At 39.5% G+C, this 15162-nt stretch overlaps 1 protein-coding gene across 1 annotated transcript; it reads right to left on the reverse strand.

Moving 5' to 3' along the window:
* Positions 1–709: 709 nt before the first annotated feature.
* On the reverse strand, positions 710–11250 carry GAS2L3 (growth arrest specific 2 like 3). The gene is made up of 8 exons (XM_074168960.1): positions 11221–11250; positions 10081–10249; positions 9581–9699; positions 8523–8664; positions 4899–4962; positions 4070–4208; positions 2709–2816; positions 710–2098 (listed from the first exon to the last, which is right to left on the reverse strand). Exons 1-8 carry the CDS (start codon positions 11248–11250, stop codon positions 710–712), a joined length of 2160 nt encoding a protein of 719 aa, XP_074025061.1.
* Positions 11251–15162: the final 3912 nt, after the last annotated feature.

Genomic DNA, 15162 nt, shown 5'->3' on the forward strand with positions numbered 1-15162 from the left:
AACAAGTGAGAGTGATCAAGGCCGTGATCTTCCGATGTCCATCTTAACACAAATCAGGAAAGCTCCGCTTCCAAGTGAGCTGAAGCCACTTTAAGGCATACGAGGGGCACAGTGAACACTGATAACGGCAGCTGTCAAAGCTAAACATGACTAGAGATTTCTTTCTTGTTAATACATGCAGGTGACCCAAATTTGTGTTCTGAGACACTGGTGAACTAAAAAAACCCACCAAAATAGCTTCGTTTGAGGCATCAGAACTTTTACAGCTTGTGCACAGCTCTATCGCTTGCCATGGGCCTCGATGCAGATGTGCCAGAACCACCAGAATTGCTCAGGCTCTGCCCTGGGTAGACGTTTCTCGTGCAGGCTTCACTCTCTTGGAAACGAGCAGCAGCAAAAGCAGCAGCCCTAGCTCCCCTTCCCTCTCTCCCGCCTTCCTGGCAGCAGGGCAGGCTAGCAGCAAACAGGGAGATTCTCTGTTCCATGGTGCTACACAGCAAGCAAGCTCTCTTCTAAATATAGCCCAATAGAAATTTCTAAACGGCAAAATAAATACAGTTCTTACTGTAAGTTATGCAGAAAAATGTAGGTTATACCTAATATTTCATGGTAAATGTAGTGTTATTTAACTTCCTTTGTCCTCAGTGTAGCAGATACTAAAGGCCCATTTGAATGGAATTAAAACTTCCACAGAAAGTAACAAGTTAATTTACTTTCTGGGTTTTTTACTCCCTGTCATAACAAAATAGTGATCATCTTGCCTGCCCTTCATCAGAGGACCTTTTGACACACCAGGCGTTCCTTTGTTACACACCGTTGCTGATTTTCCCTTAGGGAGAGGCTTCTTGGCTGCCAAGGCCAAGCTTTCATTTGCTTGCAAGGTTCTGCTTGAAGGCTGACTTTTTGTGGAAGGCTGCGCTGGCTTTTTGGTCACTGCTGCTTTGGCTGAAGTTTGAGGAAGCCGTACAACAGATAAGGGAGTGCGTTCGGGAGGTTTGGATGAAGTGGGTCCAACCTGAGGGGGTTTACTGACATTTGGCTGCTTATTGACAGCTGACGATACGTTTTTGCTTGTAGATACCAGCGTAGGTGGTGACTTTGATGCTTTGCTAACTGCAAGGGAAGGTGCAGAAGCCGAGTGTTTCAGGACTGAAGCCACTTTCAGGTTCCTTGCCAGGTCAGAAGCTGTTTGTGGAGCTTTCTGAGGATGCTGAGACCCAGTTCCTGAGGTCTGGATAGCATTTTCAGAAGGAGTTTTTGCAAGGAGCTGCTGAGAATGTGCAAACTTGGCAACAGCATGTAGGTTTGTAACAGGCGGCGGGGCAGCCCTCGGAGCAACTGAATTCGCTTTGGTTTTAGTGACAGCGACGGGTTTGCATTTAGCAGCGACACGCTTCTGCTTTGAAGCCTTCGTTTCAGCTGTCCCAGACAAGTGAGACGGCTGTTCTTTGGAGGACGAGAGGGCAGGATGCGGTGCTGCTGCTGAGGAACTCTGAGCCAGGGCAAACTTCACCTTGGGAGCATCAGGGGACCGAATTCGTTTGCGCAATGTTTCAGCATGAACAAGACCCATCCTTGTTCCTGCAGATGAAGAGCTTTTGCTTACAGGCTGCGAAGGAGCAGAAGCTGGCGAGTTGTGTGCAGGAGACTCCAGTTTCTTTGAGGTGCCAGCTAATGGTCTGAAAGGAGATTGCACGCCTGTCCCTGAGGACCCTTGTAATTTGGACCTGACTGTCAATGACTTGGCTGTAGAGGATGGGGGCACTGGCACTTTTGGTGATGCCAGGGCAGGGGACTGAGGACGTTTAGATAAAGCCTTCTTGGAACTGGCCCCAAGAACTGAAACAGGAGTAGAGGGTTTTGATGGCTGCTTTTGGAACATATTGACAGCTGACATTGGATTCATGACAGGAGGCTCCTGAATTCTAGCTGATGAGTTGGGGACATTGTCACCTGTGACCCCTTTCTGAAACGCCAGGATTTTTTGTTCCAGAGTTGCAAATTGAAGTACTCGGCAAGGATCATATTTAAGAAGAAAACCTTGAAGAGTGTCCCAGCCTCCACCAACACGTACCATCACATGTTTGCCATGTAGCATCTGAGGGTGAGGGAAGAGGGGGTGGGAACAACAGAAAAACAAGAGAAACTTCTATCTTGTTTTATGCAGCATTATGTCTTCATCTTACATTAAAATCTGTTGATATCGACTAAAAATAGGACCTCCTTTCTTACAGAGAAACATTTTAAAAAAGAAAAATTATGTAATAAATAAGGTTTATACTTCCCAATTATTTTGTTAGATAGTTTCTCCTGCAGCAACAGCCCTTATGCATCAGGAAATAATGAAAGCATATATACAGAAGACATTTTAACCATTCTGTCAGCATCTTTATTTAGTATACAGAGTTTTGGATACAGGTATGATTCAAATTATGGATGGCCTTGTAACATTTTAATCCCAGAAACTCTTACGACTGCTGAAGATGGGCAGTGCTCAACTATCCTAGAAATTATAAACCCCAAGCATCCAGATTGCAAACAAGCAGTGTTCTCAGGATATTCTATTGTGTTACCTTAATTTATGTTGCAGTTTATGTCCTAACCTAAGTAATTCTGAAATTCTAAAACAATACCATAAAATTAGGTATTCCCCTTAAAAACATTTCTTTCTCCATTATGAATATACATTGGAATTCTGAGCGACTTACTCGTATGAAGAGTATTTTATCTCCCAATCTATAACGTCCCTCCGATAAGTATTCAATTGAAAATCGATGGGAACAACTGCAGGGAGGATCTTCTGCTATATGTTTAACCTAGTTATTAAAATTCAAAACATTTGTTAGTATTTTGACAGGAGCATGTGTTTAACAGTTTATTGAGATATTTAATACAAGAAAAGATACTGATATCTTCATCTCATACTCTGAGACACTAGAATTCTATTCCCTCACAAGAAAATCTCCACTACATCAAGCTTCAAAATGTAGAATAGATTAGAAGAAAGAACAAACTGTATGTACAGACAAATATTTCAAGTCGTTCTAATCCAATTTTATGTTATTTCTACTTTCTTTTTTAAGATTTGTATGTAACACTGTCTGTAACACTGCATAGTAGCATGGAATTCCAACCATGACCTTGTAAGAAACTGTTACAGTCTCTAGAAATTGAAACAAGTGCCTGGGTCTCTCCTGTGACCGAACCCATCTCAATATTCTCCTCAACTTTTTGTAAGGCTTTTATAAGTCAACTTTCTACGTGACACCCAAGAAGGTAACCACTGAAAAAAAAAAAGGTAGTCCCCAAATAAGTCCAGGGTTACAGAAGATGTGCTCCTTACAGCCACTTAGAAACTGAACAAATTGGAAGGTCAAGACTATTGCCACGCAGGAGAAATTGTAAGACTTTTCAGACAGCGCGAGAATCTGGTGGCTGACATTCCCAGAATGTCAGAAGAAGAAACAGAAGTTTTACATTACAACATAGAGGACCTTAAAATAAATGAATTTTAAAGTCTCAACACACATTTTTAAGCAAAAGAGTAAAGTTGTTAATCATTCCTTTTGGACCAATTCACAAGACGCACAAATCATTTCCTTTTCTGCATACCTATTAATTTCTAATTGGTACAGCTACAGACATTTTACTTAAAGTCTTTTTCAAAAGAGTTTCATCAAAGTCTACTTTAATATTTGATGTTTTATGAAAAGATCAAATTGAAGAGAAGCATGCGCTATAGTCATCGAATATTGACACACCTGAAAAATTGAATGAGAGTATTTCTACCCACCCTTCACCTTTCATTGCTTCTGTGACTCTAAGAAATCAAGGCAAGTTATATGCACTGATGCATTAACTCCAATATGTTTATCTAAGACAGCATTTTGCTTACATTTAAAAAAAAAAATAAAAATAGTTGTTCGTAAGAGGTGCATACCCTTCAATTTTCTATTTAAGAAGGCTCACAAATATTAGATGAAAAACAGCCTTACTGAGCCAGATCATAGACATACTAAACTTGGAGTTTGATTTAAAGCCCAGATGACAATAACTAAGTAGTACTTACTGCCTCATGTAGCTCCCCATGGTGACAACATGACTTTGCTGTACTAATAGGTGATGGTGGTCCAGAGGTCATCAGCAGTGTTTCTTCTAGCTCAATTTCCTTCTCTAGTTTTACTAGTACAGGAGGTTCAACTCCATACCTCAACACAAATACAAAAGTAGAGAGTTTAATTACTAAAGAAAACAAAAAGAAATTGATGATAACAAACATGCAAAATTCTGAGTAGTTTGACTGACAGAGAACAGCACTACATCAGTCAGAGGAATAACGGCCTGGGTAACACAAAAAGAAGGAGCAAGTCCTGAGTTTCTAGCAGAAGTCGTCCCCAAAGGTGGTCTTGGAGCTACCAGAGAAGGCAGTAAAAATACTGTCAAAACTACACAATTTAGGTCACATCCAATTCAGATCAGCAATCTTAAAGCTTCCAGCTCTGCACTAGAAATAAATTAGAAATCTAGATTTAGAGAATGATAAAGAGTTATCTGCCAAAAAGCTTAGAAAATTAAGACCTTAAAACTGTATTTGATGTTCAGTGAGTTCTCCCAAGATGTACTCTTATCTATTAGGTGAATACAAAGTGTTTAAACATAGAAGTATAAAAAACAGTGTGGATCTGGTCAGTTCTCTGTGAAAAGAGTCTGATAAATATTTGAAAAAAAATACTCGTTTTGTACGGTGGTCCTAGAAAAGCTATTCATTACTTTCTGCGCGGAATTAAGCGCAATGCAGTAGATGTTAATGACTGCAGATTGTCTTAGCTTTGTGTTAGCTTTTACTTAATAGAACATGTTCTTCAGTTTTTTGTTAAGAGTGTTTATGGATGACATACCTGGATACAATGCGTCCAATTTCCAACAAACAAAGATACACTTGTCTTGGATCCTTGTGCAAAACTAAAAGGGAAGAGAATAAAAGGGAGTTACAGCTCATGTTTATTGTGGGCAGGCCTGTGCAACTGGGTACAGAAGATAAGGAAGATAAGGAACAGGTTGACTATAACTTTGCCATCATTCTATCCAGCGGCAAGCTACATTATCATGGATAAAGCACTGTACGTTTTCCAACTCTAATTTTCTATTCTATAAGGTGTTTAAACCCATCCTGGGACTCCTGAAGTCACTTTTCTCCACCACTTCATTTGATTTTACACTGTTCGTTCTTGATGTGATCTGCAAAGAAAGAGATCAGAGAGCTTTCCCCTCCCTATCCCTAAATATATTATAGTAGTTTTAAAGATGAAAAGCATTCAACAACTGCAAATAGGAAAACATACTCCATCTGTTTGTGCTTGTGCATACAGACAGACAGGCACACACTCTACAGGTGAACAACCATAGGAGAATAAACTGCAAAGGATCTAGCTGACAAGTGGATGGCTATGCAGCCAGCCAGCCTAGGTGGTTTAAACCCCTCGCTGCGAAACAATAATGGGGGTGATTTTCTACCATTTCAGTAAGCAACAGATCCTTTTTATTATCACTTTTAAAGTTCTGGGCACCAGCAGGGTCCATCCATATAGCAGATTCACCCAGTTGTACTAGAAGATACCACTTTGCCAGTGGCAGCTCCCCTACCTTATGCTATACCCTCATTTCAACCTTTGTTATCAGCCCCCCCCTCATGCCCCATTCACCCAAAGACTTTCTTCAGAATTTGGTATCTTTGTGAGCGTCTATCTGAGGAAGAGGGTCAAAATTCCTGTATGCAAGGAGGAGGTAAGAATGACATTTGTTTAAGCGGCAAACTCTCAGCTGCAAACAGATACTGGCTGCGATACAGAAAAGGTGCAACACCATTTCAGACATGTTAGTAGCACAAGAGTGTTTCACTAGGCTTCACTTTTCAAGGACTGTACGCACATTATCCCAGCAAGTGCCCAACGCAGAGGCTGCTTTGCACCCCTCAGTTCAGAGCAGCTTTAACAGCTACATGCACTTGACTCCACAGACACACTAAATCACAATCTGGAGAGCTGAAGAATGAGATGGAAGAGTGGAGTGGTAGCCAAACAGTGTGTAGGTCACCGTGGCAGTTGTTCTGGGTTTTCTCGACAGCTTTGAAATTAAAACATTCAATTATTTTTACTGCTGCACTGTAGAATAGAAGAGGCAGGAGGAAAGCAATGTCTGTTTTGGATTCTTGCAAATTCCATCTTTAGGTATGAAAGAAAAAGAAAAAAGAAACAAGGCCAACTATGTATACTGCCTAATAATTCAGAAACCAAAGGCTGGGAGAAAGGTTGTTCAACTCCCCTCTGCACACACACAAACACACAATGCCATTCATTCCCTCACCACCATCAAGTATAAGAAATGTGAAAAGCCGTAGAGATATAAATGTTACACCATATGAAAATTGTATAAACAAGTCTGACTATCTTCATACTCTGCAGTAACATTATTTAGCAGAAACTGGAAATTCACTCCAAAGAGAAGCCTAACGAGCCAGCTCTATATTTACAGATGAAATCTTTCTGATGTTAAATTTGATATTTAAAATGACTTTGCTTTAAATAAGACTGAAGTGTTTCCTAAAGTGTAAACTGAGTATGAAGTATGAGTATGTTTACATCATCTACTGCAGCTTCTCAGTCTACTTTTTAAGAGATCTGATTCTGAAGGGTAAATCCGGAAAAGAAAGTTGGCACAGCTATAATCTAAAAAGTACTAGCGGTCATTTAATTTTTTTATTTTTTTTTTTAAAAAGTGTTTTTGTCAGCTGTAAACAGAAGAGGCATAATTTGCCTGAACCCAGAAGAGAAAAATCCCTAGCAGAGATCAAGACATTTGGCTTGATGTCAAAGGGCATCCCATGATGGCTACTCTCCCTTTCTGCTGTCTCAGGACCCACTTAATTTAGTTCCATCACAGCCGTCCACACTTTTCAGGAGGTGTTGCTACATGTATCTAATCAAAAAAGAATAATTGTCAAATTGTCTTTCCCCCATTTTATTCATAAAGAATAGCTTGAAAGTTTGATGGAGAACATCAGTGGAAAGAATGTTTCATCAAGGAGGCTGCAAGTTGGCTCATTCCAACTGCCAAAAAGGCTCACAGAAGACATTTATGCCACAATGAGCTTGTGTCAAGAGTTACAATCAGACTTCAAAACACTTCTTGTCTATGAGCGAAAGCCACAGCATTAGGAAATCTTGTTTGCTTATCTCGGGGAGGCTAAACAGGTTCTAGTTACCCATCCACTTACAGGAACTAAGATGTTTAAGCAATGCAATTCATACCAGTTGAACTGAAAAAAATATTAAAACTAATTTTCTTATAGCTCAGTTCTCCCACTCATCTGTATTTCATGACACTGAAGAAAAGATACACTCCCTAATTAAATTGGAATGAGACAGATGCAAATTTTCTCAACTATTTTAAAAGATGACTTATCCAGTAGAGAAGGCACAGCCAGTCCAACAGGCAGGGAGGAGATCTTAACAGAAAAGCAGTTAATGAAAACAGTGCCTCCCATTTAAATAGCATTAAATGGTACAAAGACTTCAAGAAAATTTAGTAAATATTGTGACAAATTCATTTGATTACTGAAAACAAAAGTACTTTGCAATTTTTTTGCTGTTCTGCTTAACAGGCAGATATTTTGCCTTTTTTTAAGGAAAAAAAAAAGCAAAACAACAAAAGAACCCAACAGTATTTGGCTTGCCACAGAAAGTTTTGTATTAATTAATTTTTACTGACATAATAGCAGGTAGAAGAGCATTTCATTATTTGCCACGTGATGAAAGCACAGTTCCTCTTAATTAACAGTCAAAAAAAATTTATTCCATCTGGAAGTATCCTTCTAGAAGCTGTTTGTTATAAGGGACAGACTGTGCATTGCAGCAGGAATACGCACAGTTTGCAATATTTATTTTTATAACTATCTTAATTAATTGGAAAATAAAAATGGTTTAGAGTCATGTCAAGTAGGTCCCGCAATAAATGTTAATTACCAACAGACTGTTGCCACTTCAGGCACAGCGCCCTGATGTAGCTACCAAATTTAGCTGTCATGAATGCATTATTCTGAGGGCTTTTTGCAACAAGAATGAGCTCCAATACCAAATAAAGAATCTTATTGTGAGTTGACTCCATGGCCCTGTGGTCTTCCTGCGTAGGGAAAAGGAAACCACACTTTTCTCCGCTGTTTCTCAGTGGGCCTTTTTACTGAAGGAAAACATGGGAGTTTGCTGCACAGTTCTCACTCCTCCCTTCCTCCCACACAGCAACTTTTAGAAGTTTGGAAAAGCATCATGCAAGTTAGAGCAGTCACTGAACTAATTTTTCAAGGCTTTTATGTGAACACTGCCTTAAAATAAATAAAAGCATTAATAGCTTGCAGAAGACAGGTACAGTTGTGACAAAGGCTTCAAAAGACTACACAAAAAAATCTCCCTGTCCAGGTAGTTATCCACATACAGATCAAAGCAAGTCTTACAAAAAGATAGATTTACCTAAACCTTCAGATTCAAAGAGATAAGTCTCATCAACTCCAATGGCCCTACACCAGTTAAGAAAGTTGGCTGTATTATCTCTGGCAAAAAAAGATCCTGATGGAGCATCCTTCTTACATGGAACTTTTCTCATAGGAAAATTCTGGTGAGGGAAGAAAACAAAAAGTACATTGTGCACATCAACATTGCCAACAGATTTCAAAGCATATTTTCAAAGGAAAATAAACCCTAAATTCCAAATACAGAAACAGCGGTTAGTAACTATTTTGTGTTCAAACCACCACGTATTCTTCTAAAAAAGCTAGGCTACCGTAGAGGGTATTCCCCCTTACCACTTTTACTAAATAAAACAGTAAAAGATAAACATGAAAAAAAATTGGTCTGGATATGGTGAAACAGTTCCTCCTACCCCCAAGGGAAACACTACCAATCAGAGCACATCAGCTGGTGATCTACTATTAGACAAATGCAAGCATTTCTGTAGCTATTCAGGGTACTTTGAACATATTCAACTTGCACCAGTGTTACATGGTTTTGTACTCAAAAAAGGACAGATCAACATTTTTCATTGTACAAACACAGACTGGAAGTTGCTTGAGATTCGTTTCAACTCAGCCTTGGTTCTTAACAAAAATGCTGAAGCCCATCTCCAGGTATATCTCAATAGGGATATTTTCATGGCTAACATATATACTAGAGTTTAGCCACCAGTTTCCAGAATAAAACATTACACCAAGTGCCAATGGATATCTTATTACCAACCCACACTGATGTTATTGGAAAACAAACTCCAGACTGGGACCAGATCTTCCTCTGGCAAGACTTCCTACTGAAATCAAACTAAAAAACTAGTACCTTAGGAATTGACTAAGAAAGTAAGTCACTTGTTGCATAAGAACAGTTTATCCACGTATAATGCCCCACTATTGTTAATCAGTCTCCGGATACACAGCACACAGAATGCCACTTTGGGAAGCCTCGCTCACCTGCTTTCCTTTTATCACTAATTACAATTAAAGAATTTATATATGTATTAAAAAAATCACAGTATGACTCACCCTTAAGTTATTTGAGCTACAACATTTTTTAATTGTGTTTTGAAGAACACCAACCAATTGGCAGAGTAGAACCCCATTATCAAGTTCTTCAAGCAGTTGTTCTGCTTTGACTTCTATTCCTAAAAAAAAGAACGTCGATATTAGAGTTACTCCGCAGAAGGTAAAGAAGTTTCATATGAACTTAGAGGCAACTCAAACAGCATTCCAGTGTTAAAGACTGAAAATTAGTAGGAATATATAAGTAAACTAAAATAAAATATCCACTTAATTTGATTTTAATTAGACTAACCAGATTCAGAAATATAAATTAGAACAATTAATCATCCTACCTCTAAGAGGTGGCAGCTAATAAAATCCAAAACCGAAGTATGCATTTTAATGCCATTCAGGCTCAATTACACCAGATCTTAATAGTACTACAGATATTAAGCATCAGCATTGACTGGAATATTGGAAAGCGCTTTGAAATTTATTAGACAGTGATTTATTTTTAACCGCACCCAGCAAGCCAGACAGCCAGATCGACAGATCTTCTTGCATAGGCACCAAAGTTGCTTCGTGCCGCACGGATATCCACTGGTCATACAGGCACACATCTGCCAAACCTGGCCCATGTCTGGGAGTCAGAGGACTTCGGGGACTTAAGGGAAGGTCATCTCCAAACCACACCTGCAGAAGATTTCAGTAAGCTGAAGACAACAAGCTCTAACATTTGCAGTCAGATGATGAAAATTTGCAGTTCTGAATTACGCTAAAGGTCTATTATTTAAAGAATAAGTGTTCATTCCCCTTCAGACAGATCACCAAACCAACACAACAGTAATCACCAACAGTGCAGCTCTCATTAGTAACTGCTGCATCAAAAGTACTACTACATTCATTCTCATGACTTCTTTGGATTTAAAATTACATACTTTCCTGAATATTGAATAGAGAAAACATGCATTAAATTTGTGTTTGGGTTGGTTTTTTTTCCCCCTAGTGCATTTTAAGTAATGAAATCTGCAGTTTATCATGTAATTTACTACAGACTGATTTCTCTGATCAAACATTTCAGGGGCATTTTGTTTTTAAATCATTAAGATGATGATGTTGAAGGAGGAAACATATTCCCATGTAAGAACGTAACACACTTCTTGAACATAAATCCTTAGCATTTCTCTGAAGAATTGCATATTTTCAAACTGAGAGGCAGTTTCAAGAAAAGGACCACGCTGAAATTTCATGTACAAAATTCCCAAAGACAAAGACTCCTTGTATTCTTAACTACTTTCCTTCAGTTCAGTGTGTATATAAAAACTATTTATTTATTTATACTTAAGTGAGTAACTAGAATATAGTAGTTTTAAAAACACCTCTTAATCATCAAGAAAGTTTTTAAATAACCTCAGCCTTTGACTTCAAAACCTTCTTAGGTAACAGCACCTTGGAAGAGAAAGGATCACCTATCTGATATAACACTGGATTATCTATCTTGTCACCCTGCTCCATTTGTAAAATAAGAAAATTATTACTCTTTCAGAAAAAACCAAAAAACCTAGAGATAACTCTGGGGATTCTAGCATTTCATCTGCTTCATGGTAGACCTTTGAATAAAAAAAAGTATTATACAGAATTCAAACATTACAAAAGGCATTTACCTGAACTGCATTCTGCATGGTCATCTGCATTTACATTAGTTTCTCCCCCTGGGGAAAGAGAAGAGAATTTTTAATACAGTCCCTCTTTCATGAAAATCCCAAGAAAAACACACCAGTGCTTTTGGCAAAATATGAGCGAGACTAATCAGGAATGGAGGGGGAAAAGAGGGAAGTTTCTTAGCAGCTAAGGTTTTGATACAGTATTCAGTTCTCTTCGGTTCTCTGCCCTTAAATAAAGCAGCAATTATTACAGCACAAAGTAACAACTAACTTCATATGCATAAATAATACTCAAAGGTTTGCATGACTTTGAAGAGCTGTAAGGCATTTACTTTGCCAAAGAGAAATATAAATACTATAAATACTTCAAACCATTCTTGGATTTAACAAAATTGGCATTCACTCCTTCCTTCTCAGCTATCACAAGTGTATCTTGTACATGCTTGCATACACATGTGAGCATCCTGAATTTACATTAAATACTTTGAAGATTATGAAAATCTTAAAGCAAGAAAATAATTTTGAAGAATAAGAGTTCTTCTTGTATAGATACATGAGAGAAATCAATGTTTTTATTAATTTCTATTGGGATTTTCACTTAGATTCCAGGCAGCTAGCACATGCCCAGGTTTTCAACAGAATGCTGCAAACTATTGCAGCAATATGGTTATCGGGACAATTCCCTAGCAAAACAATCCTTAAGGAATGTTTTAAAGGCAATCTGGTCAACAACTTCTCTCCTGAAGCCAACACAATATTTTCTAGCAACGCTTTCAATCATGGGAAAACCCAGCACAAAGTCTACACTGGGCTGGGGATCACTAAGTCTCTCCACAGGCTCCAGGTTGAGACATGTGCAGTGTTACCAGGTTAGCCTTACACACACACCCATCAGAGGGAATTTCCTCAGTATAATTCTCCACAGTGGTAGTGGAAGGCATTACAACCTCAAAACGTATCTATCCGAGTCTTGAAAGCAGTTAAAAAGCAGCTTTCTTGCTCCATTACTTAATAGCTGCGATAAAACTTCATCTTACTGATTAGGCTGGAAACCAGATTGCAGACCACAGCCAGACAATTTTAACTCATCTCTTTTCCTTTAAAAATGAATAACTCCTCTCTCCTGTCCCAGATGTTTAAGCTTTATGCATAGACAGTATTCTTCTCTTCTCCATCTGTTGCACAACCTGGCCTTCCTACAGCAAAAGGCCAAATAGTCCACCACAGAAGACCTGATTCTCATAAAAATTCTCCCCCTTCCTCTTACCCAGAAAGCAGAACGATGCCGCTTCCTCCCCATTTTTCCCTCCCACACCACATAAGGCCAAACGTCAGGCACTTCAAACAACTTACCTCCACGACCAGCAAATAAGGAACCAGCTTGTTTTCAGACTGAATCCACTTCCTTGTATCAGCACTTCTCAAACTTTATCAGAGACGCTTCAAGTGATATCTTTCCCCCTCCTTTTATTTCTAGGGAAGAAAAAAAAAAAAAAAAAAAAGACATCCTCGCCTTGATGTCATTCTTCCTTCTATGAATGAACAAGAGAAGGGCAGTGTATATACCAAGCATTACTAATGAGCATGTTATGCTTCCCACAGCTTTGTCCAGGGGAATACATTTTCCTTTAGCATAAGAAAGCTATTGTCCCAAGAGAGTTGCAGTAAGAGGCTTCATTGATTAAAAAAATAAATAAAACAACAGCAGAACAGCCAGTAGAGAAGTTGGTCTCATTAAAATAAGGAGCTCCATATAGGCTAACAAGAGCTCTAGCATACTAACTGCCAAGGGAAAACAAAAGGCAGCCTGATTCACAGGGAGCACCGAAAACACGAACAAAGCAAAATATTCACACAGCAGCTATCACAAGAATGCTCAGCATCTGCAGTTTTGTGGCATGTGTAACAAAAACTAGTCTAGAAAAAAAAAAGAACAGAAAAAGGAAAATTCTGACACTTGAACTTCAAGGACCTGCTCTTTTAAAACACGTTATTTTGTAAACCCATATGCCAAAGGGCTCTCTCAGAAGTCAAAACGGCTTCACTTAATATCAGGCCATCCAAATAACACTTAAAAAAATAACCCTCTGATGATAGAGGCTACCTTGCGCAAATTCCGAGTTGAAAAATTAATATAATAACAATTACCCATTTTCAGATCCCAAACAGTCCAGCTCTGAGATTGCAGGGAATACAGATTAACGTAGCCTTATCACTTACAGGGAGAGGCATGGGATGAGAAGACCCAGAAGTCTGACACCTTCAAGTAGTCAGCCTGCAAAGGTGCAGAAGGTGCTGTGGTAAGGTGAATAATGCAGTACCAGGTAAAGTCATAACCAAATCTGACTTCTTCTAAAACCAGTTGGGTTCCCTGCATGAAAAAGCAGTACATAATGAACGAAACAAGTATTTGATATTGAATTCAAGCAGCTCCAGCTAGAACTGTATCAGTTTCTATATATGTCAGTTTATTGACTCGCCTTCATTCAACAAGCATCTGGTGCTCAGGGATCACAGATGTGAGAGAAAAGACCCCAGAATGAAAATGCACTGTATCGTGTCCCACCCACATCCTTAGACTATGCCATTCCCATTTCCAGGCCAGCTGATACCCCCAAGGAGGGCTCTCTACCTGCTTCACCTTTTAAAACAGGGGAAGCACCAGAAACCTGCAAGTGCTTGCCAACCAAAGAGGCAACCAGCCCAGCTCCAAGCTCAACAAACGTAGAGATCCCCCACCTCCAGCAGTGCTCCCGGAAAATACCTGATTTCTGCTGGCGCTTCTGCTGCCAACAGGCTCTATGGAATGGAAGGAGAGGAGAAACGCCGCCTAGTAACATCTTACAGCTGGGTCAATACAGCGACACTGATTTACTGCGAGATGGGCGGTTGGCCTCAAATGATATATTGGGGAAGGCAGGAGTTGTCTTTGGCTGGCCGACTGCCAAACCTCCAATAAAGGGCTAGAGCTATGGATTAACATTAGGAAAGAGAGGTGAGAAAAGCGTACCTATCTACTGACACATGGTGTAGGGACAGGAATTCCTCAGGAAAGGGGATGCAGACACACCCCAGACATGACCCACAAAGGACAGCCTCGCAAGACCATAGTCTGCCTCTGCTCTCCAGAGGTGCCCACCACTTTGCCCCCAGGCAATCTGAGAAACAGCAAAGTCAGCAAATACTAAAGCACTTTACGCAAATACTTCAGGGTGCTGAACACATGCTCTTAGATGCTACACAAGATAGTCTGCTTACTATCAGTTGTATCAGGTTTTATAGATCATTCACTGGGGCCCAACCAGCAAGACACGCTACACTAATTAGAAGCCATCTATAGCACAAGATGAACCGAGTCCAAGCCCCATTTTACTTGACTGCACAGTTTACAAAGAAACCAAACAAAACAAAAATGCACAACTCCATAGATACCCAAAAGATCAATGAAGCTGCCATTGACCTAGCTTAACTGGAACCTAAAAGGATTCACAGACCTATTAAAAAGCCTTGAGTTCACAGACTTATTAAAAATACCTTGGGTAGAAACACTTTTACATCTTCACCCTGTATTTAAGATATATAACACATCATCTTCTATTCCATCAACACCCAAAGGCAATCACAACAGACTAACCCAGAGCAGCTAGAAACTGTAGATTAGTGTTGACAGTACCTACCAAAACCCACATTTTTAAACACTCTGAAATGAAAGAAGCTATCAAGTCAGTGTCTGTTGAAACCAACTACAAGACAGCCAAGATTTTTTTTGCTAACGTGCAGAAGAAAAGAGGTAGGCACAACAAGAGACATCCAAGGAGCAGAGCGCTACTCTCTCCCATCACTACAGCAATTACAGAGCCCTTTTGTTGCAATACTGAGTCAGCAGGAGCTCTGCTTCCCTGGGGAGGCCTCAGAGGCATAAAAGAGAGAGAACCAGACTAG

Source organism: Numenius arquata, chromosome 2 (assembly GCF_964106895.1).
Source record: "Numenius arquata chromosome 2, bNumArq3.hap1.1, whole genome shotgun sequence".
Classification (NCBI taxonomy): Eukaryota; Metazoa; Chordata; class Aves; order Charadriiformes; family Scolopacidae; genus Numenius; species Numenius arquata.

What these genes read in the sequence shown, in the direction of transcription:
- GAS2L3 (XM_074168960.1), bottom strand. Translation starts at nt 11,250, where the DNA reads ATGCAGATGACCATGCAGAATGCAGTTCAG. An exon ending in CTGGCTGTCTGGCTTGCTGG is followed by an intron (nt 9,700 to 10,080) that starts GTGCGGTTAAAA and finishes TCTTTTTTTTAG; the next exon opens with GAATAGAAGTCAAAGCAGAA. An exon ending in CTTTGAATCTGAAGGTTTAG is followed by an intron (nt 4,963 to 8,522) that starts GTAAATCTATCT and finishes CTTCCCTTTTAG; the next exon opens with TTTTGCACAAGGATCCAAGA.